Raw genomic sequence first — 25086 nt, forward strand, 5'->3', positions numbered from 1 at the left:
TAAAGTTAACTGCTAATGAGACTTATTTGTTTGACTATTTTAGTCACATGACACTACAAGTACATTTGAAGACACAGAAAAAGAAAGAAATATTTTCTTCTCGCCAGACCAAGGAAATGTAATCTTTGCCAGTGCCGTAGATGGTTGGGGATTCACGTAAGATTGTTATATTCTGACATACATTTAATGTAATCTTTGCCAGTGCCGTAGATGGTTGGGGATTTACGTAAGATTGTTATATTCTAAAATACATTTAATGTAATCTTTGCCAGTGCTGTAGATGGTTGGGGATTCACGTAAGATTGTTATATTCTGACATACATTTAATGTAATCTTTGCCAGTGCCGTAGATGGTTGGGGATTTACGTAAGATTGTTATATTCTGACATACATTTAATGTAATCTTTGCCAGTGCCGTAGATGGTTGGGGATTTACGTAAGATTGTTATATTCTGACATACTACTTCTTATCGTAGGAAGTTACTGCCATTTAATATAATGTGCTAAATCATTTAATTTTTCTGAGACAGATGAGCTCAAGAAATAAAATTCAAACTATATTTTCATGCTTTTTGGTCAGATTTTTGTCTTTTCAACATATTTCCTATTTCCATTGTCAGTTTCATGGTATATTGTTTAAAATACAACACCTAATGATCAAATAAGCTTCCTTCCTACATACTAAAACTTGGACAACTATAGTTAGCTCCCTTTTATGATTGATTATATTAAGTCTATCTTTATTAACTTTTCATTTATTTTGGATCTAGATAAATATTATTTTGATAGCTATTAATCTCTTTGTAGGAAAGCTTATTTCTATTGAGATAACTTGCAGCGTGTACATTATAAAAATTATCTCCCTCCTTTTGCATTTAACCTCTTTTAAAAACCCTCAACCTTATGTGAAATAAACACTTAAAGTTGGAAATGAACATTTATTCTAGAAACATGAGAACATATACTGTTAATTCAGAAATTATTGTGAAGTTTTTTTCATGTGAATAATGCGACTGGGTGGTTATTGCAATTATAAGAACTCGCAATCTGATAACTGAAACTCAGTTTTGCAAAATTGCAATAATTTAACTCACATTTTTGTCCGTACTTGAAAAATCTCAATAATTACTGCAGGCAACGATTTTTGAATTTTCAAAATAAAGAGGTTGGTAACAAATTTTTGTTATATCTTACAGATGTGGGCAGTTTGCCAAGTTATTTTCCAAGAAGACTGGTATCAATAAGGATGTCCTGTTAAAGACGCTGTGGGGAGATTACTTCTTGAATTCAAAAACTAAGAGGATCATGAAAGGGGCACAGGTACATATTAATCTGCAGATAAAATGGCCTTTAATTGTTGTTCAAACACCATAGATATAAGAAGATGTTTTATGAGTGTCAATGTGACAACTCTTCATCCAAGTCAAGTCATAATATGTAAAAGGAAATCTTAGCCTACACTGAACAGTAGCTATAAAGGGTAAAAAAATTGTGTAGTGTAAAACCATTCAATCCAACGGTCTAATCTATATAAAAATGAGAAACTAGAACTTATTTACCACATCAATGAACTACTGATCATATAATTCCATAGGTTTGTTTTCCAAGTGTTGGTAATCCTTGGATTATAAAGAAATGGTGTAATTGTAACTGATAATTATCACCTATTAGCAGATAACTTTCATACAGCATATAGATAGTCTGCTCTCATTAATACATCATTTTGCCTCTGAAAAAGGTCCATGAAGAACTGAAGCTGGTCAGGTTATAAATCATCACCAGGCGATGTTAAGGATTTATTTTTGCAACACCCAACTTTATTTATCATAATTTTTCAGCCTTCTTTTTCTTTAAAGGTCCCTATACTTTAGAGTAAGGGTTCATTCATGGTTATGGTTAGGTTAGGGGAAGTTCTATGTTAGGTTTAGGTTTTAGGGTAAGGGCTAGTGTTAGATTTAGGTATGGGCTAGGGTTAGGTTAGGGATAGTTTAGTATAGCTATATATGGGTTAGGACCCCTAAAGTAAAAGGAGGCCAATATTTCCTCACTGATACACATAATTAATAAGTCACCTTCTAACAAAATCTCCATGTGCCCAATTGTGCTAAGAGACCTCTTTGTGTCAGTTTTCTCTCTATTACTCATTTTATTTGTATATATTGCCTTGTTTGATTGGAGACAAATAACTGACATTTAAAAATAAATAAAAATGCAAGATAAGAAACATTAACTGATAGCAATACAACATATTGACACAGGAAAGGTGCTTGTTGGTATGTAAACATGCATATTCACAAATGTAATTCCAATATGCAGTTTATATAGAATTTCTTGATTAATCAAAAAGTAACATGTATGTATTGTAAAACATCCCATTTTTTTTGTTTAAAACTGAAAATATTAAACTTTAAAACTTTTCAGGCCAAAGGAAAGAAACCATTGTTTGTACAGGTAGTTTTGGAGAATATCTGGTCTGTGTATGAGGCTGTTTATGTAAGAAAGTAAGTTTGTCAGTGTTGTTGGAATGTATTTGGAAGTATTTGAGAAATATTATATTTATGATTAAGTAAATTTTAAATTGTTGCAATCATTAGCTGGAGAATAGTGCTCAAAACAGTGATATATTCCAGACTCAAAATAAATCATTTTAGTGACTAGAGTCCTTGAATTTTGTTTTGTCATATTCTAATGATAAAATAAACAAACATTTTATTGTCACATATTATTTCAATTAATAAAATGATAACATGAAACATAGCATCATCAGTATAGTTAATGAATTTATCAAAGACATTTTTATATTAGTGTATAAATTGTATTTCACTTTTATGTGTAGTAAATATTCTGTTGTTGAATTGTTATAACGTTTTACAGAGATAAAGACATGATAGAGAAGATAGTTACCTCCCTTGATTTGAAGGTGTCGCCACGAGACATAAAACACAATGATCCCAAAGTACAGATTAAAGCAATCACTACACAGTGGCTCCCTCTATCAGAAGCTGTCTTAGGTTTGTATATCAATCAAGGTCAAGGACCTTTATTGCCTCTGGTGCAAATACAAATCTAAATCCTGATATCTATGATGAGTTTATTTTCTACCATGTTTATTATAGGAATTGGTTAACTTGTCTTGATGAATTGTTCAAACAGAATATTGAAAATCACAGAAGCTTATTTTAGTTCTTGTGGCGCAAATACAAAATTACAAGCATGTTATCTTTGATGAGTTTATTATTGATAATATAAATTAGAAAAGAAATGAAAATATGTTTGGCACATGTATTGATGTTACATATGTATGAGTATTAAAGAAATTGAATTGAATAATAAAAAAATCAAGGTAAATTTTCAATGTGATATCAACATGAGAATCTCTGAATAAAAAAACCCTCAATTGTTGTTATACAATGAAGAGCATCCACATGCAGCCATATGATTAGCTGTATAGTTCAAGGTTAAACGTTACCCTGTATATACATGTATTAAAACAATCATTTCTGCGACAATATGCTACTTTTGCGTACTGTTGTCTTAATGCAGACCTCATGTTGTAACTGTGACTAAGAAGTTTTCAAATTTCAAATGTGAATAAAAGAAAATTACACCTTCAGCCATGTTTAATGAAACCTTTTCTATTATAGGAGCTGTTGTAGAAAAACTACCATCTCCTCTTCAGATAACAGGAGACAGGATAGAAAAATTAATGTGTCCTCATGGCAAAAGATTTGATAAACTTCCTCACAAAACTCAACAGCTAAAAGAAGGCAAGTAAAGATGTGTCCTCATGGCAAAAGATTTGATAAACTTCCTCACAAAACTCAACAGCTAAAAGAAGGCGAGTATAGTGATAGATGTTTACTCAGAGCTAAAGATTTGATAAACTCCCTTAGGAAACTCAATAGCTTAAAGAAGACAAGTGATCATTTGTATTCACAAGTAAAGATTTGTTACTTCCACAAGAAAGTCAACATCTAAACCAGACTAAGCTTTGGTATACAGAATGGATCTGTTGATGTATAATTTATAAATAGACAATGATGTTGATCACTGGGTCAGAAGATAGATCATTCTTGGTTCCATGTTTTAAAGTATTCACAGAAATTGTTCAAAAGCATAAATAGAAGTGGGTATTGTGCCTATTTGGTTCTTTCGTTTTAATTATGCATGCTTACTCCAGTATTTTTGCTCCTGCAATATCAAATAATTATGTATGTCTAAAAAGATAAAGAGTAACCGACATGTCTTTCAAATTGATTTCAATTATCACATCAGTGTGTAAGAAATGTTGGAATCAGAATCGATCTCATTGCATGTAACAAGTGTCTGGTTTTGACTATAAGATTTGTTATGTTTTCAGATTTTATGAAGTGCATTGCCACAGAAGAGGCCCCAGTAATAGTATTTGTTTCTAAAATGGTTCCAGTAGAAAAAACAGATTTACCACAAAATAAACAAAGGTGATAATTTTAAATTCTAACCCAAACTTTCATGTATCTAACTTGAGCCGTCTTCATATATTATGAAATTTTTTCACAATGCTTATTACCTCAAAATACAGATCTAGTTTGAATTTAAGTTTTGTTTCTTTTACTATTCTAGAGTTATGCCCTTACAAATGGAGAAAAATCAGCTTTTCAGAAACTTTTTACCTTAAATTTGCCTTTATCAAATGTTATGAAACTCATACACTTATTATCACAATACTCAGATGAAGTAGAAATTAAGGCAGTATCACTTTTACTGTTCTACAGATATGTACCTTTATTATAAGTTATATGGTTCGCTACTGACCCCATCCAGATCCATAGAGGGTTAGTAAAATCCATAGGGGGTGAAGCCGGAGGCCAAGTCCCCTATGAATTTTATTCACTCTCTATGGATCCGTAGGGGGTCAGTAGTTAACCGTATAACGAAATTATCGGACGCTGGACTTTTTCTGCAGCGTTTTGTTGAAAAATAAACAATGAAACACAACAACATTAATGGATGACATCGCCATTAACGCGTCACGAACCCCATATGAAACTTACTAACCCCATACGGTCTCATAGGGGGTCACCACGTGACGGCGTTTAACCAATCACAACGTGATAATTCATCTGTGATCCGATAAAACTTTATATGATAAGCAAGTGGGGACATCATCTGTAGCCAATGGACACATTCCCCATTTCTTACTATGTTGAAACAATAATTTACCTGTGGCAAAAAATAATTTAGGAAGTGAGTTTAATTGAATTTGAGGTGGTTTTTTTTATGATAGACCCCTTACAGATGAAGACATACAAAGAAGGAGAGAGCAAGCCAGACTAAGACATGCACAGAGAATGGCTACATCTGACATGGGACAGACAACCCCTACAGATAGTGGAGAGAAGTTGGAACAGCCTACTGGGTCAAAGATCATTGAAGAGGAGGATGTATCTGGTAATTATCCCTTTTTTTCCTTTGATCATGCTGACTGATAATTTTCTTTCTCAGCGGAGTAGAATGATATGAAATTCTTTCGCTAGAAACTAAGGACCCACATGCCTGTTGTCAATGAAATTAACAACATTTTCATAGGTAAAATAGCTATAAACAGATTATCTTTGGTCTACTCAACTCTATTGCTTTTCTCACTTTCACTGTCGGCTCAAGCGAGAAAATCAATCTTATTGAGATAACCAATGATAATCTATAATATAACACATGAACATCAATGTGCTGAGAAAATAAGTATGAATACACATGTGCCTCCATCAGTAACAGATAATTGTTATCCTGTAAAGTTAGTAGATAATTGAAACTCCTCCAATACATAATGCATAATCACATTTGCCAGACATTTAGATGCAAGTTGACAGGCACTTTAAAAATGCATAGTGATGAAGGTCAAATCTAAAATCAGTCAGGATAATGTATTTTCTTTAAAAAGTTTCATTCATTTTATATCATATTTTTATAAGATCATCTGCTTTAGCTTGTAGTTAACCATTTTTCTGGATAAATAAAAAAATTAAAAAAAAACAATTTGGTTGTTATTTTTATAATATATTACTTTGAAGACAAAGAATCTCCAGTTGGTTCTGACACAGAGCCTGAAGCAGACCAAACATTTATAGCTTTTGCTAGAGTAATGAGTGGTGTTGTAAAGAAGGGTCAGAAGTTATATGTCCTAGGACCTAAACATGACCCAGAAGTAGCTTTAAAAGAGGTATGGTTTATAGTGGTACTTATTGAGGATTCAGGGTCTTACCCTAATATTAGTGTATCAAAAGATTGTGTGATTGATTGATGTTTAATATCTAATGAAGCATGCATATTCAGGAGGATAGATAAAACATTAAAATTACTTGAAAATAGTAGAAATTAGAGAAAAAAAGATTTATTTAACAAAGTCATGCAGTATTTATATTCTATCAAAAGGAGATCTCATAACATGCATAAGGAAATATACTGTTTTAAGTAAACCAATATTTTTAAGAAAAAATCTCATAATATTTTCCATTTATTAATTAACTGCAGTCAAGCATATTACATGACAAACCAACTAATGGAGTGCTTTTTCTGTATGCATAAAGCAAGAAGTGAAAAATTTGTGTACCAGTAAACTGGAGATTTATAAATTAGGCACTGAGCAAATTTAAATGGAAAAGAAATAATGATTTGTGTTAGGGTGGTCAATATGTGATTTCAGTACTAATACAGAACACTTATTACAATGACCCATAGTTGATTCTCTAATTCTTTTAAAAATTGATTCATGCTTTTCTCAACAATTCATTCTGATCGTCGTGTCATATACTTCATATATTTTGTCGGGGTCAACATTTAATTGTTATGTTAAAATTTTCCTTTAATTTTGTAATGGTTTTTAAAAACCATATTTTTCCAATCATTGCATGAAAAAAACTAGATGAATTTCAAATGTTAATAAATTTAATTGTCTTGAGTTATTGTATGTTACTCAAAACTATGATAGAATTTGTATGTTTTGTTATGATGAAAGCATCTAACAATAATAATTTTTGTTTTATTTTTGTCAGGAAACTTCAGGACACCAGATAGATGATAGCCTGTCGATAAAGGATCTGAGTAGTGACAGACATATAACAGTAGCCACAGTTAGAGAGGTTTACCTCTTCATGGGAAGAGAACTAGAACTTATGGATAGTGTTCCTGCAGGGAATGTACTTGGTAAAATACACGTTTTTTGTCCCACCTATGATAGTAGAGGGGCATTATGTTTTCTGGTCTGTGCGTCCGTTCGTCTGTCCGTCTGTTCATTCGTTCATTCGTTCGTCTGTCAAGTTTCAGGTTGAAGTTTTTGGTCGAGGTAGTTTTTGATGAAGTTGAAGTCCAATCAACCTGAAACTTAGTAAACATGTTCCCTATGATATGATCTTTCTAATTTTAATGCCAAATTAGGGATTTTATCCCATTTTCACGGTCCACTGAACATAGAAAATGATGGTGTGAGTGGGGCATCAGTGTACTTGGGACACATTCTTGTTATTTTCATAAGTTGAATTTAGAACATGATTAATAAAATTTTAACTTTGTTTAGAAGAGATGACATTAATTTCTGAGTTTTTAAAGGCAGTGCTTTAAGGCCTGACTTTTAAGGCATGAGGTTCATCTTTTCATACGCAATCTTTGCAGGGGGTCTTTTGGCCAGAAATAGATCCGGAAATGTTCGAATTTCTCCTCTTCTTTTTATGGTATAATATGGTTTTTGTTTCTTTCATTTACATTGGGGACTAAAGAAACGATCAGTGTGTATTGTTCGTTTTTTAGAACTTGTTATTAGTGTGTATTTTGCATTATAAGCAGTCAACCTGACTACAAACTATCATTATGTGTATTCCGTGTGGAAAGAGGTCGGCTCAATTTCGAGTGTTATCTGACATCTAAAGATTCTTTAATTAGTTCAGACGTTGATATAACAATGAAAAGTCGACTGAACATGATTAATATTGCATCTTCTATAATTCAAAGCGGAATTCGGTTTATGAACGAGAAACCGTAAAGCGTTTTCAATTTCGGTTCTAGTTATGTATGTTGTCCACGTTTTATCCTGGTTCCCGGTACTACGTTCCGGGTATTAGCTATTTGATATATGTTGATGTGTAACATTACGATCGGGTACCAGCCAATCTACGTGTGTATGTGTACATGATTTCCCGCCAAAATGACACTTCCGGCAAATGACGGATAAAACCTAATCGACGATCCCGGGTCAATGGACAAAGCCAATGCAATGTTACGCGACTCGGGTTCGCATACTTATTTTATTTATTTTGGTAATCGATCTATTTCCGGTATCATGTAATATTTATCGTCATGAACATTGATGTTTTTACTTGCTGAACATTTGTTTCTCTTACATAAATTAAACATCTCTATACGTTTTGAAATTAATTTTATGTTTTTGATGGATTTGAACTTTGTCTTGTGTATTTTTTTACTTGTCCACGGTACCAAGACAAAAATAATTACTTGTCCGGTTGTTCAAATGTACGAGTCTGTCATAGCATTTCCACACCCCTGGTTATAAAACTTTTTTTTCAGGGCACAAACCCACTTTAGGGAACAGTCATTATTTATCAGCTGAGGGGGTCGGTGCATTTTAGGGGGGGTCATCACCAAAAATATCAAACAACTGGGGGGGTTGCCTTCAATAAAGTAATATTACTGGGGGGGTTGCCTTCTATAAAGTAATATTACTGGGGGGGGGGGGGGGGTCACCAGATGAAAGTATTTATTTCTATCAAGTATATAAATTCTTAACAGCATTGGAGTGAAGTCCTTTAGTTTTATATTAATAGCTCCTGTCATTAAATCTTTGATAGCCTGAAGCACCAGCGGGATGCCTAATCACTGAAGTGGTATTTAATCAGATCACTCTCTAATCACTGTAATCTGTTATGGTTCATTATCTATCTGATGTGTAAATTTATAACACTTATCTTAGCATTAATAAATGACACAGTGCATATGGAACATGAGAAACTGCTATTGACCACAGGAATTCATGATTTGGAAATTAACTGAACATGTGTATCACAACATCAATGTTTAAAAGGTATGTATATTTTTCAATCATTTGGAAAAAATGTAATCAATTTATAAAATAAAATAAAATAAAAAATGTACATATATTTAAACATAGAAGTTTAATATCTATACTATTCAATAAAAGGGCTCGCATAGGCATGATAGAGCATATAGTACAATAAATAAGTATAAGATAATAAACGAAATTCATTAATGAATTAACTTTTAAACTGATAACTTTGCATTTTTTTAAACATAAAGGTATTCTTTTATTTGTAGATCTTTAAACTGACAGTTTTCCTTTTTTAATTTGGATTGACATGGACAATAATAGAATTGTGACAATGGATAGTAATTTTAATTCAAATGATACTAATTCCGAACTGAAAGGACCAGCAGTATATATTGAAAAAAAGCAAAATGTTAAGAAATCCTTTTCAGAAAAACGAACAGAGAACAGAAAACTACAAACAATCGATAATGAAATTAAAGTTTCATTACAGGAATGCGATATCGCTGAAGATTTGAGGTTAAAATTGTATGGGTTACTGAATTCAACAAAATCAAAATTTAGGTTTCGAAGCTTACTTGGACTTGCATCCGTTCTCGACTTTTTGGACATAAACGGGTACATTTTATTTGATGATGCATATGACATATACTGCTCATTCTTTGAAACTTGTCCCGATAAGGCTGTGTTTAGAGATACCATCTTGGGACATGACATAGGACTACCAATATGTTATTTTACGCATCCAACAAAATACAAAAAGTATATTTGTATCCGAAGCTCAAATATTCAAACTGAAAAAACATTAAAGATGTTACTTTTGGATTTTAAACTTTCACAGGAAGAGAAAGCTGACTTAGATCTACCAAGCGAAACAGTTAAATCTATTATTGGATCAATGGAAACTGAATTCGACAAGACTTGCTTATCAGTGATACTAGGGGCAACATATAGTAATCAGAAACTCTATTCTTGTGGAATCAACCCCGTTCTTGCTAGAAAACAACTGAATAAAGTTACTGAAGCTGCACATGAAACCAAAAATGCAGAAATTGCAGCAACAGACATTGTTAAATTGAAACTTGCAAATGACATTGAGACTTTGGAAAAAAAACTTGAACACCTTAATAAATTGTTAACAGCGGACAATAGACAACCGGCGACTAGAATTGCTGATCTTGATGAGGAAATATTAGAAATGGATAAAAGACTCAAAGACAAGAAAGAAATATTAAGTTCAGAGCAGCCAAAATATAGACAAAGATATCAACAGACTGTTAAGAGGACAGCTAAATCTTTGATGGATGAAAATAGAATAAAAAAGAGAAAACTAGGAGCAGGTGCGCCTGAAAAAATTGACTCAGAAGATGAAGTATTCCTGCTAAACTGCATAGAGGAAAAGGCAACAGCCCATGGAAGGAGACATGACGCTGTCTTGTATCTCAACAAAACTGTCCGAAAACGAGACTTCAAAAGAATTATAAATTTTAAAAGACATCAACAAGGCAAGAAACCTATCAGATCAGACACAACTGCATATAATAGAGCCCGGCCCTCAAATGTTCGACATATCCAAGCAAAACTTCATAAAGGACGTGGTTTATTTTGTTGCAAAAAACCTACAAAGTCAGAAGAAAAAAATAAGATACACACTAAACACCAGAGAGCTCATATAAAAAGAGCTGTGATGCATTTATGTCAGCATAATCCAGACAATGTTCTTATACACAGTATTGATGACAAAGCATATATTAAGCCCGAGGCATCAGATGGACTTGATAAATTCAGAGTGTTTTTATCAACAGACGCTAATACAATGAAACGTCTACCTAAGTATGATTTTGCAAATGCAAAATTAAACATTACTCCTGGAAGTCATAGGTACATGGAAAAAAACATAACTAATGTAAATGGAGAAGCATCCATTATGTTGTCAAAAGACCAATCAGTATGTGTGATGAGACCTAAGTTTTATGTTGGCAGCAGTGGGTCCGTTTGGGCATCAGAGGATAGGAGATTACGAGTAGAGAAACCTGACTTGTATGAAGTTAAATCTTGCAACTTTTCATCTGAATTCCGGATCATCTGTCATAGAGTAAGAGATAAAATCAGACACTTTATTGATCAAACTGAAGAAAATGACATTAAAAATGTATCAAACAATAAAGTTTGTAGCCATAGGAATTATGAGCAAGAAAGAATTAACAGCGTGAAAATTTGGTTAAAGAAGGCTAAGAAAGCTATGGATATACATACCTTTTCAATTTCTGCTTATGAGGCTGACAAGTTACAAGAACTTAGAAATAAAGTTAATCTCTTAAATGAAGAGCTTACCACACTGAACACTGTTTTGGAACAAAGGCTTAAAGGTGCAGAGCTAGTTCTGTTTTATAAGGATTTGGTGACCAAGTGTAAAGACTTAGTGAATTACATGCAAACCTTGAAATTACCTGATACAAAGCCAGTTGTTCTAGAATTAACTGATGCTGGGCCAGGTGTAGGAAAATCTAACAGAGATGTTAGAATGAGAGCAACTGAAAAAGTTAGATTGGATAACCTAGATCTCTATGCACGTATTCATAGGGCAACAGGGGATTGTCAGAATGAGGTTGAGAGGACACAAGCTGCAGTAGGTCGAGCAATAGTAGACGGAGGAAGCATAAAATGGATACATTAATGCATTGAAGATTATGATAATGCTAAACAATTGTCATTTGATGAATATGAGAAATTGGAAGAAGAAATTACGATTCACAATGTTTTGGAGACTTGTAAAGATCTTTCAAGTAGAGTTGACGGGTCTCCAGGACCAAGAGGAGATTTTATGGAGGGTCTTGTATCAGAGGATAAATCAGATCTCTTTTATACAGATGCCAAATATCTTAAAGACTTCTTAGATGCATCAGAAACGAAAAAACGTTCTCTTCCTGGGTATAATTACTATTTTAAATTGCAAAGTTTCTACGAAAAACATTTTGAAGAGGGAGAACTGTACATTGAATTTAGGAAAAATTCTTGTATTGAAGGCATAGACAATGGTACACTATGCAGCTTTTGTCAAAATGGATGGCGGTCGACAATAACATCTAGAATTCCAAGACCTTTTCCTGGACAAAATTATCAATATTTATCAGTCAAGGACACCCCTATTTATGATGATGATGGATCTTTTCGCAAGCCAGATGATTTTCAACCAAGAGCCCAGATCCGAAAACTACACAAAAGTGGCCTCCTTTGCTCTCAAGACAAAGAAAAAGTAGATGAGTTTTGTCAAAAATATGCTGTAGGTACACACAGCCTAGCTGAAGAAGAACTTAGTCAATTGGAATATATACAACTGAAACGGGAGAAAAGGGCAGAAAAAACAAGAAAAGTGAGGCACAAAAATAAGGAAAAGAGATTGGAGGACTATGACATGAATTCTCTGTATTTAGATGGGAAAGTCAAAACAATACCAAAAGATATATTGGCAGCATATGTGGACAGAAACAAAATTTCACCAACTATCCCAAAGACGAAAAAAGCTCTTGTTGCAATTGTAGAATCATTTATGGCAAACAAAAATATGAAACAAATTCTATACAATGAAAGACGACCAGTCCAAATTCCACAGATCGATCCAACAAGCAGCTCTGAAGATGAAGATGACACAGAAGATACACAAGAAAGTGACTCTCCTGGAGATACAGATATTGAAAGTTTTGGTGATGCCTCTTCGTCTGAAAATGAAAGTGAACATTCATCGATAGACATTGTAGAAACAAAGACAAGTAGATCAGGGAGACAATACACAAATTGGAGAGAAAGACACTTTTTTGGATGCTAGAGAAATAAAACTGTTTGGATTCAAGATAAGGTAATTTTTTATCTTTAATATAATTTTATTTTGTAAATTGATTCTTTTTCAACAAAATCATGCAATAACTACTATTTTTTTTCAATTTTCTATCTCCTAGTCTATAAACTAATATTATTCATGCATCTATTTAATAGTATAAATATTGCACCTTCCTGTGATATTGATGGGAAATGTAAAATTTGTTTTTCATGTACACATAAATAACCTTAAACATGTCTATGTGGTCAATCCCATATGCTTTTGACAACAGAGAGTTGAGAGATTACAGTGATTATCTGATAAGGGAAATGAATTATGCAACCTCCCCAGGAGTCTGTATTGACTAATTAATTTTAACATCCATGATATAAGGTCAGCATCCATTTCACACACATTCTTTATTCATCAGATATTCAGGATGGACTCTTGTGAAAAATTATGTGATCTTTGCAATGAAACCAGGTCTAGTTTTGAATGTTCCGACTGTGAACTTGTGTATTGTGAAGAATGTTGCAATACTTTTCACTCTAAGGTAGGTTTTTTTTTTGTTTTTATAATATTTTTGTTGTTTAAATTTTAGTTTAGTATATTGTAAGTTAATTTTATATCTTTATCATTTGTTTTATAGATTATTTTTTTTTTCATTCTGCAGGGTGCATTGAGAAGTCATCGTTTCCAGAAATTAAGAATTAATCAAAGTGGCAATATAACATGTGAAAACTGTACTGAATTGGATAGTTCACTATTTTGTGAAGACTGTAGTTTATGTAAGTAGTAAATGCATCATCATTTTTTTCTTTTCTATGTTATTGTATGTATGCATATAATATTTGTAAAAGTTTTCATTAGGTTCAGATAGCCTTAAAGGAAAAGAATTTAAAATACTAAAAAATAAATTGTAGAATACACTAGAAGGCAAATTAGTTGCTATTTCTACAAGCCAAAAATATTACAAAAATCGTTCCTTTTAATAGTTTTTCTTAATAAGATGACCAATTTCAGTCTAAATAGGCATAAAACTGTATCCGTGCATTCTCTTCTTTTGCACTATTACACCCCCAAATAAAATGATTTTAATACTTTCAGATTACTGCTCACAGTGTTCTTCAAATATTCACCAGAGGGGAGCTTTAGCCCGACATATTTTGAAGAATGTGGACCGAAGCAACACAAATGCAAATTTAACAGGCGGTAATGTTTGGGAAAATACAGCTTTAGGTTGGTTCCCCCACCCAAAAGGTAAAAGATGCATGTTTTTCAACAATTTGCTACCAAATTTGTACAGTTCAGCATGGACCTATCTGCCGAATGTGACAACATTTAGGAAGTATTTTCTCACGGAAGGCTCTAGGCAGTATAATTTGATACGTGAGATAGAGACAATAGAAGAGAGATGCGCTTATATATGTGGGGACAACCCTAGCTCAATAGGTGATTTATTGAAAGGGTCATTTGTACGTCCTGGGGATGGATCAAGGATTAAGTTTAATATCACAAATATTGATAAATGCATAGAAGACTGTTCAGAACTTTTAAACAAAACTAAGTCAGACGATCTGAACCTCTTTAACGAAAATGGCAGAACTCTGAAAAAACAATATTCTGATGAACCTCATTTATTTAACAGAAATCTTATTTCTCGATGTGATAACATTCATAAAAAGTTAAATGATATGAAAGAAAAAGCTGCCAAATTGATGAACAAGTCCGTTTTATTTGGACAAGATTCTAAAAAACCAGGAAGAAGTGTTCAAGGTTATGAGACAAAAAAGCAAAGACACTCCAGGCGCAAGGCATTAAAACGCAAAATTGAAAGGAGAATTCAGAATGGACACTTACTGATTAAAAACATTTGTCCAAATTTGAATAACTGCAAAAATAGATATTTTATCAAAGGAATGACATCTCTACATCAAATAAACTTTCATCTTAGTGATATTGACATGACCACAGTTGATGTACACCAGGTTGAAAGGCTCAAGTCAGTAGATATGGCTAATTTGGTGGCTTTGTTTGAGTGTAATAGCGGTATTTTCAATCACCACACAAAATGTCTTTTGTTAGAACAGCTGCAAGACAAAGTACAGGATGCATATTGGCAAGAGTATGATAACTTTTATGAAGTAAATGCCGGTAGTATAAATGTTGTTGAAGAAAGTGTTGACACTGATCAAAATACGTCAGAAACATCTGATTCAGACTAATTTAATTCTTATCTAGATGTGTTGATGCCTTTGAATTATCCTTTATTCTTTGCACTTAGTTCATGTAAATATTATTGATTTGAGTAATGTTCTTTGTTTATTTTTATTGCAATGTTGATTTTTTTGTGTTTTGCTCAAGTAAAGTAAAATATTTTATCACTTTCTTTAACATCTTTGATTTAAACATTTTAGTAATAATTTCCCATTCCTGATTAAAATATGACTTTTTTTTCCAATTTACCAAAAGGAAGCAAATTCCGGGATTTTTAAATTCCGAACGATTAAATAAAGAGGATTATTTGTTTATCATTTTTAGAAACAAAATGAGATGAAAATGAGACGAATTTGCACCATACTGTAATAATATATGATTTTATCATTTAATGCAACATACTGTTTTTCTCTTTTTCATTTAAATTTTGTAGTGTATCTGAATAATTCTTGTATATATAATAGTTACTATGATATTAAATTGTTACAAATGCAATAATTTATTCTGTTATTTTAAAATAAATATAGTACAAAAGTACAAAATGTATATCAATATTTAAAGTCATCACTTGGTTGTCTGATAATGTCCACAAGACATTAACAATTGCTTGTAATTACGTTTCTGGCATCACCCTCTCCCAACTACACTGTTTACTGGGATTGGGGGGGTCAAGCTTTTGTAAATATGTTCTATGGGGGGGTCATTGTAAGGTTTATAAGAATGATTGGGGGGTCGCCATCAAAACTTTTTTGTGTGAAAAATTTGAACCAACCCCCTCAGCTGATAAATAATGACTGTTCCCTTAAAGAGACTTGTCTACTGCCATACCCATCCTATTTTCATGCACCATTTGCAAGCAAGAGACTGAATGGTTTGCAAAATTAAAAATCAGGACGGTGTCCAATTAAAACAAACTTGAGAACTAAACTGGATGAATATTGTTGGAGAAATCTAGAGGAAAGTTTTGATTTGTGAAATTGGTTTTCCTGAAAAGTCATTCATGCTAGCCTACAGAAAGGAACTATATATTTAACTGTCCACCACCAACTGACGAGCTAATGTTGAGCTTCACATATGGAATTACTCAAAAACCAATGTCTATGTTTTCAGCACAGATTTCACAAGTTATGACACAGCTGTGCTTTTTTTATACTCGTTAAAGAGTTGAATACTAAATTTTATTCTTTTATCAATAAATATATATTGTGTCATTTAAGAACTTGTATTTTGCCAAAAGATGCATACTAGTGAATGAAAGTGGTGCAGTTCATTTTGCTTTGGTATATAGAATTGAATTACAATTGTTCATGTTATTGGAATGCTTATAAAAATAAGGAGATGTGGTACAATGTATTTGATATTTAGTGAGTTTATCAAGCAAAAGTGAATAAGAAATAGGTATAAGCAGTTACAGGTACTACTGTACAATCTCAAACAATGAGAAAAACTCATACCGTATAAAAGAGAATTTCATATTTACAAGCAAGTTTTGTTTTTGCGTTAAATAATTTTCTTCTATTGTTTTAATTGCAAAATATGGGAAGTGGTTAAAATGCTAATGAGACAGCTGTTATGGCCACATAGCCTTAATTGAAATTTTCTTTTTCATTCATACCGGTAGATTTTGCCTGGAGTTAGAAACATATCTGCCAACTTTTCAAAATGCACATGGGGGTTTTATGTGAAAGATGGTCCATATAGTCATACAAAACCTTCAAGGGAGCCTTCAAATGGAAGCAGGACAAGTTGCCCCACTGGCTAATCGCCCCACTTTTTAAAAAACCGCCACAAACTGATTCATCAAATCGCCCCACATGTGAAATTGGTCAAATCATGTTTAATATTACTCCTGTCAACTCGCCCTACTTATAAAAAAAACAGTAATATTTAGATTAATATATACAATTAAAAATAAAAACTCGCACCACTTTAATGAAAACTAATCTACACAGAATACAAACAAACCGAAAATTAATTTAATTACTATTATTGATATATACTGAGATTATAATTCTAAAAAAAAACTGATTGTTGAAGAATAACTAAGTTTTGAAGCTTAGTTATTTGCATAACAATTGAAAAGTAACCAGTTAAATGTATCAAAATGCAATATAAGGAATTTAGCTTATATTCAATGGAATAACATCTTTTTCCATAAGTGGGGCGAGTTGGCATTACTTAATTCATCCTGGTTAATAATATATTTATCTAGATTTCACCCATTTCCATTAGATGGGACCAGTTGGCAGGAGTAATATTAAAGGGATTTAACACAGTTCACAAGTGGGGTGATTTGGTAATCCAGGTTGGGGCAGTTTTTTTGTCGAGTCTGCGACTTTTGTCGCAGAAAGCTCGACAGGGATAGTGATACGGCTGCGGCGATATTAGCTCAGTTCTTAAAAGCTTTATATTTTAGAAGGTGGGAGACCTGGATGCTTCATACTTTGTATATGGTTGCCTCATGTTACGAAGATTCCGTCAGTCACATGTCCAATGTCCTTGACCTCATTTTCATGGTTCAGTGACTACTTGAAAAAAAAGTTAAAATTTTTTGTAATGTCAAATTCTCTCTTATTATACATGTAAGTAATTGGATAACTATATTTGGTATGTGCGTACCTTGCAAGTTTTCACTTGACCTCGACCTCATTTCATGGATCAGCGAACAAGGTTAAGTTTTGGTGGTCAAGTCCATATCTGAGATACTATAAGCAATAGGTCTAGTATATTCGGTGTATGGAAGCACTGTAAGGTGTACATGTACTGGCAGGTGTCATCTGACCTTGACCTCATTTTCATGGTTTAGTGGTTATAGTTAAGTTTTGTGTTTTGGTCTGTTTTTCTTATACTGTTTGCAATAGGTCTCCTATATTTTGTGTATGGCATGGTTGTAAGGTGTACAGGTCTACCTGGTAGGTGTCATATGACCTTGACCTCATTTTCATGGTTCAGTGGTTTAAGTTAAGTTCTTGAGTTTTGGCCTTTTTTTCTAATACTTTATGCAATAGGTCAACTATATTTGGTGTATGGAAATATTTCATGATTTACATGTCAGTCGCACAGGTTTTATTTGACTTTGATCTCATTTTTTACAGTTCATTGCTCAGTGTTAAGCTTTTGTGTTTTGGTCTGTTTTTCTTAAACTATAAGCAATTAGTCAATATTATTTGTTGTATGGAAGAATTGTAAGCTGTACATGCCTACCTGGCATGGTTTATCTGACCTTGACCTCATTTTCATGGTTCAAAGGTCAATGTTTAGTTTTCTTGGTTTATGTTAAGATTATGTGACAGTTGTAATAACGCTTTTTTATTAGGACTATCAACAGAATATCAATGATTAGTAAAGAAGGCGAGACATTTCAGTGTGTGCACTCTTGTTTTTAAAGTGAGGCGAGTTAGTGAAAAAGTGGGGCGATTTGTCATGGATTCCCTTCAAATATATTCCAATGTGGTTTTTGGCTTCTTCGTGCATTAACAAGCTCATAGCCATTGTTGAATTAATTGTTTTCCTTAAAATAGTCGACAAAATTGCTCTCACAAAATTTCCATTTGGGAGCCTTGAGCTCGATGGGGGAAATACTCTGCAAATACTGACAGTTGACAGGTATGGTCATCAAAAAAGTTGACATGTTACTATGTACATTTACCATTATGTTACTTGATGTCCTTGCTATACACACAGTAAAGAGACTAGTCAATCTTTGTGAACTATTTTTTATGGGAGTCATAAAATATGTGTATACAATCAATAATTAAAAATAGTCTATTTATATTGAAAAGGAAAAGTTCTTATATGTCTAAAGAAGAGGGACGAAAGACACCAAAGGGACAGTCAAACTCATAAATTTAAAGCAAACTGACAAGGCCATGGCTAAAAATGCATTTCATGGGAGGCACAGAAAATATACTGTAAACAGTAGACTAGATATAGGTGAACTAGGTACAAAAGAACTCTAAATCTTAAATTCTACAAACCACCTCTGTTCTATGGAAGATAATGATAAAACTGGACTAGAAATACACACAACCTGTAATTAACTGCCTTTACAGCGCTTTCGCGCTTTGATTGATTTGATTGTACAAAAACAATTGGGTTTCAGATCATAAATAAAAACATCATTTGTTTTATTGGTTGCTGGGTTGCTTGTCTCATTCATGTATCAGGCCAAGTTGTATAATTTGTTTTCTACAGTAATCACTAGCTATAGTTGGCTATGAGTTTGTGAGTTTAATCATGCTCATAATGAGATGTTTGGACATTTATCTTAATTGACAAGGGTTGCCCCTTTTCTTCTAAAAGTTGTAGTACACAGGCAACTTCACATGAATTTCACATGAAATTCACATGAAATTCACATGAAAAGTTTCACATGAGATTCACCTCAATCGAGCTTATACTCATGTGAAAATTTTCATGTGAATTTTTTTCACATGAATTTCACATGAAATTTATAACAAAAAAAAATGGTACTTTTCATGATTTTGATTAAATTTGTAAATTTGGATGTTATTTGAAATACTCTATTTTAAAAATTCATGTGATTTCACATAAAAAAATTACGTGATTTTCATGTGAAATTCACATGAGATTCACATGAAACTCACAAAAACTCATTTCAAGTGAGTTTCATGTATAAGCTCGTTTGAGGTGAAATTCATGTGAATTTCACGTGAGATTCACATGAATTTTAATTCACGTGAAATTGCTGTGAGTTAATTATGCCTGTGTACTCACAAGTTACTCTGGCTTTTTCCACCAGTAAAAACAACCCTATGATATAGCAAAAGGAGTTAAATTAGTGTTTAACATCGAATAAACAGTCTTTGCTGTATATCCCACATCTCTTTTAATTCATATTCTTCAGTATAGTTGATAGGTTCATCAATAACTGTTATGCATGTACATGTATATACCGGGGTATGCATAATTTTTAAACTTCTGTTGTTTATCTCTTGTGCTTGAAAAGCTAGAATAGAAAGTTTTTACAGACAAAAATTAAAAAGGAAAAACTATGGATGGTAATTGCATTAGGAAGATAAACTGTTCAAGATTTATTTGAAAAATCTTGTGAGACTAAAAAATATGTGAAAGAGAAAAATATACAGAAAGTCTAAATTGAGATGTGATTGTGAATCAGATTTTGAAATTTATATACCCATAATGTTGACATTTTGTTTTCAAATAAACTTGACACATTCCCCATTTCCATTCTCAATTTTATTAATATATGTTTGAAATTGTTCTAGGTATAGGTGGATTAGAGGATCACATCCTGAAGTCTGGTACAGTGTCCAGTACTGTAGGCTGTCCTGCCTTTACAGACTTATATTTTGATGCCTCGCCCATTGTTAGGGTGGCTTTAGAGCCAAAACATGCTGGTAATTATCTTAGGTTTTAGAAGAAAGAGTTAAAGAGACAAAGAAATTCTTTAGAAACACTGTTATTTTTGGAAAGGCTAAGAGAAAATGGCTAAGTTAACATGATGTATTTATAATGTAAAATAAAAATTACAAACACATACAAACAAATAAGCCTTTGCAACCCCATATCATAGATATTCATATAATTACAGTTGATATGAAGAAACTTGTACAAGGATTAAAATTATTGAACCAGGCTGACCCTTGTGTACAAGTGATGGTACAAGAAACTGGAGAACATGTGATCGTAACAGCTGGAGAGGTCCATCTACAAAGATGTGTAGACGACTTGAAAGAGAGGTAACTATATTAGTATACCAGACCGTCATATTTGTTTTATTGTTTCCTTCTCATTAATCTATTTGGTTTTTCAGTTGTCATGTAAGAGACTTTGATGTTGACTATACAGTATAAATCTTGCTCATTGTTGAAGGATGAAAAGTGACATATTTGTGTAAATCATGTTATTTGAACTCTGTAAGCTAGTTGTCTAGTGATACCACATATTCTTGTTGTACAGTCTACAAGTGATTATTAAAGTTGGACAGTTTATCAAGGAAAGTGTTTAGCTTATTTAAATGAGAGGTTTATTTTGACAAATCTGTATGTTTTTTTTTTATGTTCAAAATTCAAAACACAAGATATGTATTTTCAACAAATTTTAAATCTAAGAAATATTTATTATTTGAAGGTATGCCAAGATCGAGTTGAATGTATCAGAAGCTATAGTACCATTCCGAGAGACAATTATAATTCCCCCGAAGGTTGACATGGTTAATGAAGTTATACAGGATACCAATGTTGTTATTAAGACTAGCAGGATGAAGGAATTTGAAGATGATGATGAGGTTTGACTTTTGTCTGCAATATTAAATACATAAGATGGATATGTCACAATTTTAATACTAGAATTATATCAAAGTTTAGGATTCTTACTAAAGCTAGAGTTAAGAAGATGTGGTATGAGTGCCAAAGAGATAACTCTTTGTCCAAGTCACAATTTTTAAAAGAAAACATTAGCGTTTAAGTATGGTCTACACCACTTGGCTTGGTTCACATGTGTGTGTTCTATTAAAATGGTTAACAGAGGGTGAGGTGTCAGGAAAAATGTAAGTTTAGCAATTTTTTGCTGAAAATAAATTAATTATTATGGATACCTATTTAGAAACTTCTTTTGATCTTTTTAGGTTTTAAAGCCAGGCCTTATTCAGACTTATACAGCTAATAAGAAATGTTGTGTTGTAATCCGAGCTCAGCCTCTCCCTGATGATATTACCAAGCTGTTAGAAGATAGCATGGACTTACTGAAAGTGTTAGATCATCTTAACAAAACATCAGACATTGTCAGCTTAAACCTATCAATACAGGAAGCCATCAAAGACTTCAAATCTAAACTTACCAAAATATTTGATGAATCTGGAAAATTTTGGAGAGGTGCTATTGACCAGATATGGGCTTTTGGTCCAAGGAGGGTTGGGCCAAATTTATTATTAAATAGAATTCCAGAATATAAAAGACAAACTGTGTGGACATGTTTAGATAATGAGTCGGAAGGGAGTGGTGAATTGTGGGACCTTGATAATAGTTTTGTTAGTGGATTTCAAATAGCGACATTATCTGGACCTCTTTGTGAGGAACCAATGAGAGGAGTTTGTTTTGTTATTGAAAAATGGGAAATGATGAATGACACAGAAAAATCTAAAGAAAGCGTTGAAAAAGAAAGTCATATACAAAATGAAAGTAGATCTGAATGTTCTAAAACTTCTGTAAATGATGGTGATATAGATAATATACAAAAGTTAACATCTAAGATTAATTTTGGAAATAAAAGTAACAGTGAAAACGAAGCATCTTGTGATAAAATAGAAGATTCTGTGTCTAGAAAGAAAACAGAGACTTATGGTCAGTTCTCTGGACAGTTAATATCTTGCATCAAAGATGGCTGCCGTAAAGCATTCCAAACGCAGTCTCAAAGATTAGTGGTGGCAATGTATAAATGTAATATACAGGCTACAGCTGAAGTTTTAGGTAGGTTGTCATGGTTATGGTGAATATCAACAAACTTCTCTATTTGACAGTGTTCCTTTGTTTTTTTTCTTAAAAGAATGGAAGAGTTCTCAGTTAACAAAATGTAGATCTATAATTTTTTAAACTGATTTTCACTTGACAAACAAATAAGAAAGGTTTTATGAGATTGGAAAATAATTATAGTCTTATAATAGTATATAGTCTGATTATCAGTTATTAACTCAACAACTTGCCCTAATGCATTTTTATGGGTTTTCAATTCTAATCCTGTTTCATTGAACAAGCTTTAGTCCTTGAAACAGGACTGGCTTCTAGTTAATCAGTTAAGTGAAGTAATTTATTTTTCTTTTAATAAGTTGGGATGATTGTCAAATCTGTGTAAAACCCTTTATGAGGGTAGGAATGCCCTTTACCATCAGTTGTCAAACAGCCATTTTCAGCAATATAACACATTGTCAAAATATCCTTATCATGCTAATTGTGATTCCCCAGATGTCTCAAATAATTATTTGTATTTTTTTTGTCGTCTAAAAGAAAGTGTACATTTATTTTTTACACACCAAAATTTACTGTTCATGTCATTTTGCAAGAATTTTTACAACTTTCTTTGAAATAAAAATGATTAATATTATGAATGAGTGATGTTGGAGACAAAATCTTGGGAATCCAACATAAAATTTAAATTAATGCAGGATCCTTTTCTTCAAATTTGAAATCAGATGCGTCTTGTATGTGACATGTCAAAAGATTTCAATTAATCTTGAAATAAAAAGTGAAAACACAAAAATACTGAACTCCGACGAAAATTCAAAAAGGAAGGTCCCTAATCAAATGGCAATATCAAAAGTTCAAACACATCAAACGAATGGATAACAACTGTCAAATTCCTGACTTGGTACATGCATTTTCTTATGTAGAAAATGGTGGATTGAATCTGGTTTTAAAGCTAGCTTAACCTCTCACCTGTATGACAGTCGCATCAAATAAAACTATAACACAACATTCACATGTATTTCATGTTAAAATAAATCTTACTATAGTATTGTCAACTCTTCTTTAGTTATTCTTACAGAATATATGATTTGTAAATTTTAACTGTTTTACTGACTATTATTATATGTACATATATTCACAGGTAAACTGTTTGCTGTTCTGGGGAAAAGAAATGGACGAGTCATTGAAGACGAAATGAGGGAAGGGTCACAAATATTTAACATAATTGCAGCACTACCTGTAGTAGAAAGTTTTGGATTTGCTGATGATATTAGGAAGAAAACAAGTGGGTTAGCTAGTCCACAGTTGGTATTTAGTCACTGGGAGGTATGTATGAGTCAGGAGCCTGTAATTCAGTGGTTGTCGTTTGTTAATGTGTTACCTATTCTTTTCGTTCATTTTTTTACATAAATAAGGCCGTTAGTTTTCTCGTTTGAATTGTTTTACATGGTCTTATCGGGGCCTTTTATAGCTGATTATGCGGTATGGGCTTTGTTCATTGTTCAAGGCAGTACGGTGACCTATAGTTGTTAATGTTTGTGTCATTTTGGTCTTTTGTGGATAGTTGTCTCATTGGCAATCATACCACATCTTCTTTTTTTTATATGACTTACGATGGAAGTGTTAGCTAGCTTGTATTTAGTCATTGGCTGGATTTGTAATAAAAGTGAGTCGATAAAAAAGTATTGCAATCAGCAGCGTAAGTTCTGTCCAATATCACATCCAGAAAATGACAATGAGAGTCTGTTTCTTGTTTGGGTTTATATTGATCCTTCTTTAGGTCACTAGCACACTACTGTATACTAATAATATTACTTAGATTCCTACCACGAAAACAAATTACATTTATCTCCAAACTGACTATCTTCCCCCGGAACACTGTTCTTCCTTTACCCGGACAAACAATTGAGTTATGACCCCATATATATTTAATGATATTATTAATTTCAAATACTTTAACTAATTTGATTTGTTCAGGGATAGTCACATGTTAAACTATATTTTTCGAAGGTAGATAGAAACCAGCAGATAGCAAAAAGCATATTGCACAGTAAAAAGCATATTGCACAGTAAAAAGCATATTGCACGGCTATTTTTTGCCTCAGGGGCTCAATGGTCTAAGTAGTGTGTTTCACTAAGCTGTTAACACTGAGGTTGTAAGTTGAATGAAACATTTTTGTTTGACTCTGAACTTTATTGACAATGATTGCCAGTTTTCAAGGGGAAGGTGAGTTCTCTGTGAACTTTATTGACAATGATTGCCAGTTTTCAAGGGGAAGGTGAGTTCTCTGTGAACTTTATTGACAATGATTGCCAGTTTTCAAGGGGAAGGTGAGTTCTCTGTGAACTTTATTGACAATGATTGCCAGTTTTCAAGGGGAAGGTGAGTTCTCTGTGTTTGTTGATTCTGTCTGTCAAGTTTTTCAATATGATGCATAAACTAAAAAGTTGTGCCACTTTTTTCTCCACTACGAGTGAACAGAATTAGTTCAGGTCAAATTTGGAGCCTACATAAAATTAAATAACCTTTAGTTTTCATTTGTATCATGTCATGC

At 32.7% G+C, this 25086-nt stretch overlaps 1 protein-coding gene across 5 annotated transcripts in view; it reads left to right on the top strand.

The window, feature by feature from the left end:
- LOC134714469 (elongation factor-like GTPase 1) overlaps positions 1-25086 on the top strand; it is a 40342-nt gene that overhangs the window by 14115 nt on the left and 1141 nt on the right. For all 5 annotated transcript variants that reach the window (XM_063575745.1, XM_063575744.1, XM_063575749.1 and 2 more), the window contains 14 exons: positions 44-156; positions 1197-1320; positions 2422-2501; positions 2875-3011; positions 3645-3767; positions 4361-4460; positions 5267-5430; positions 6051-6199; positions 7032-7182; positions 20336-20467; positions 20662-20809; positions 21201-21357; positions 21697-22537; positions 23673-23857. In XM_063575745.1, coding sequence (XP_063431815.1) covers positions 44-156; positions 1197-1320; positions 2422-2501; positions 2875-3011; positions 3645-3767; positions 4361-4460; positions 5267-5430; positions 6051-6199; positions 7032-7182; positions 20336-20467; positions 20662-20809; positions 21201-21357; positions 21697-22537; positions 23673-23857 — 2604 coding nt within the window. The remainder of the gene's footprint in view (positions 1-43; positions 157-1196; positions 1321-2421; positions 2502-2874; positions 3012-3644; positions 3768-4360; positions 4461-5266; positions 5431-6050; positions 6200-7031; positions 7183-20335; positions 20468-20661; positions 20810-21200; positions 21358-21696; positions 22538-23672; positions 23858-25086) is intronic.

Source organism: Mytilus trossulus, chromosome 4 (assembly GCF_036588685.1).
Source record: "Mytilus trossulus isolate FHL-02 chromosome 4, PNRI_Mtr1.1.1.hap1, whole genome shotgun sequence".
In the NCBI taxonomy this organism is placed as follows: domain Eukaryota; kingdom Metazoa; phylum Mollusca; class Bivalvia; order Mytilida; family Mytilidae; genus Mytilus; species Mytilus trossulus.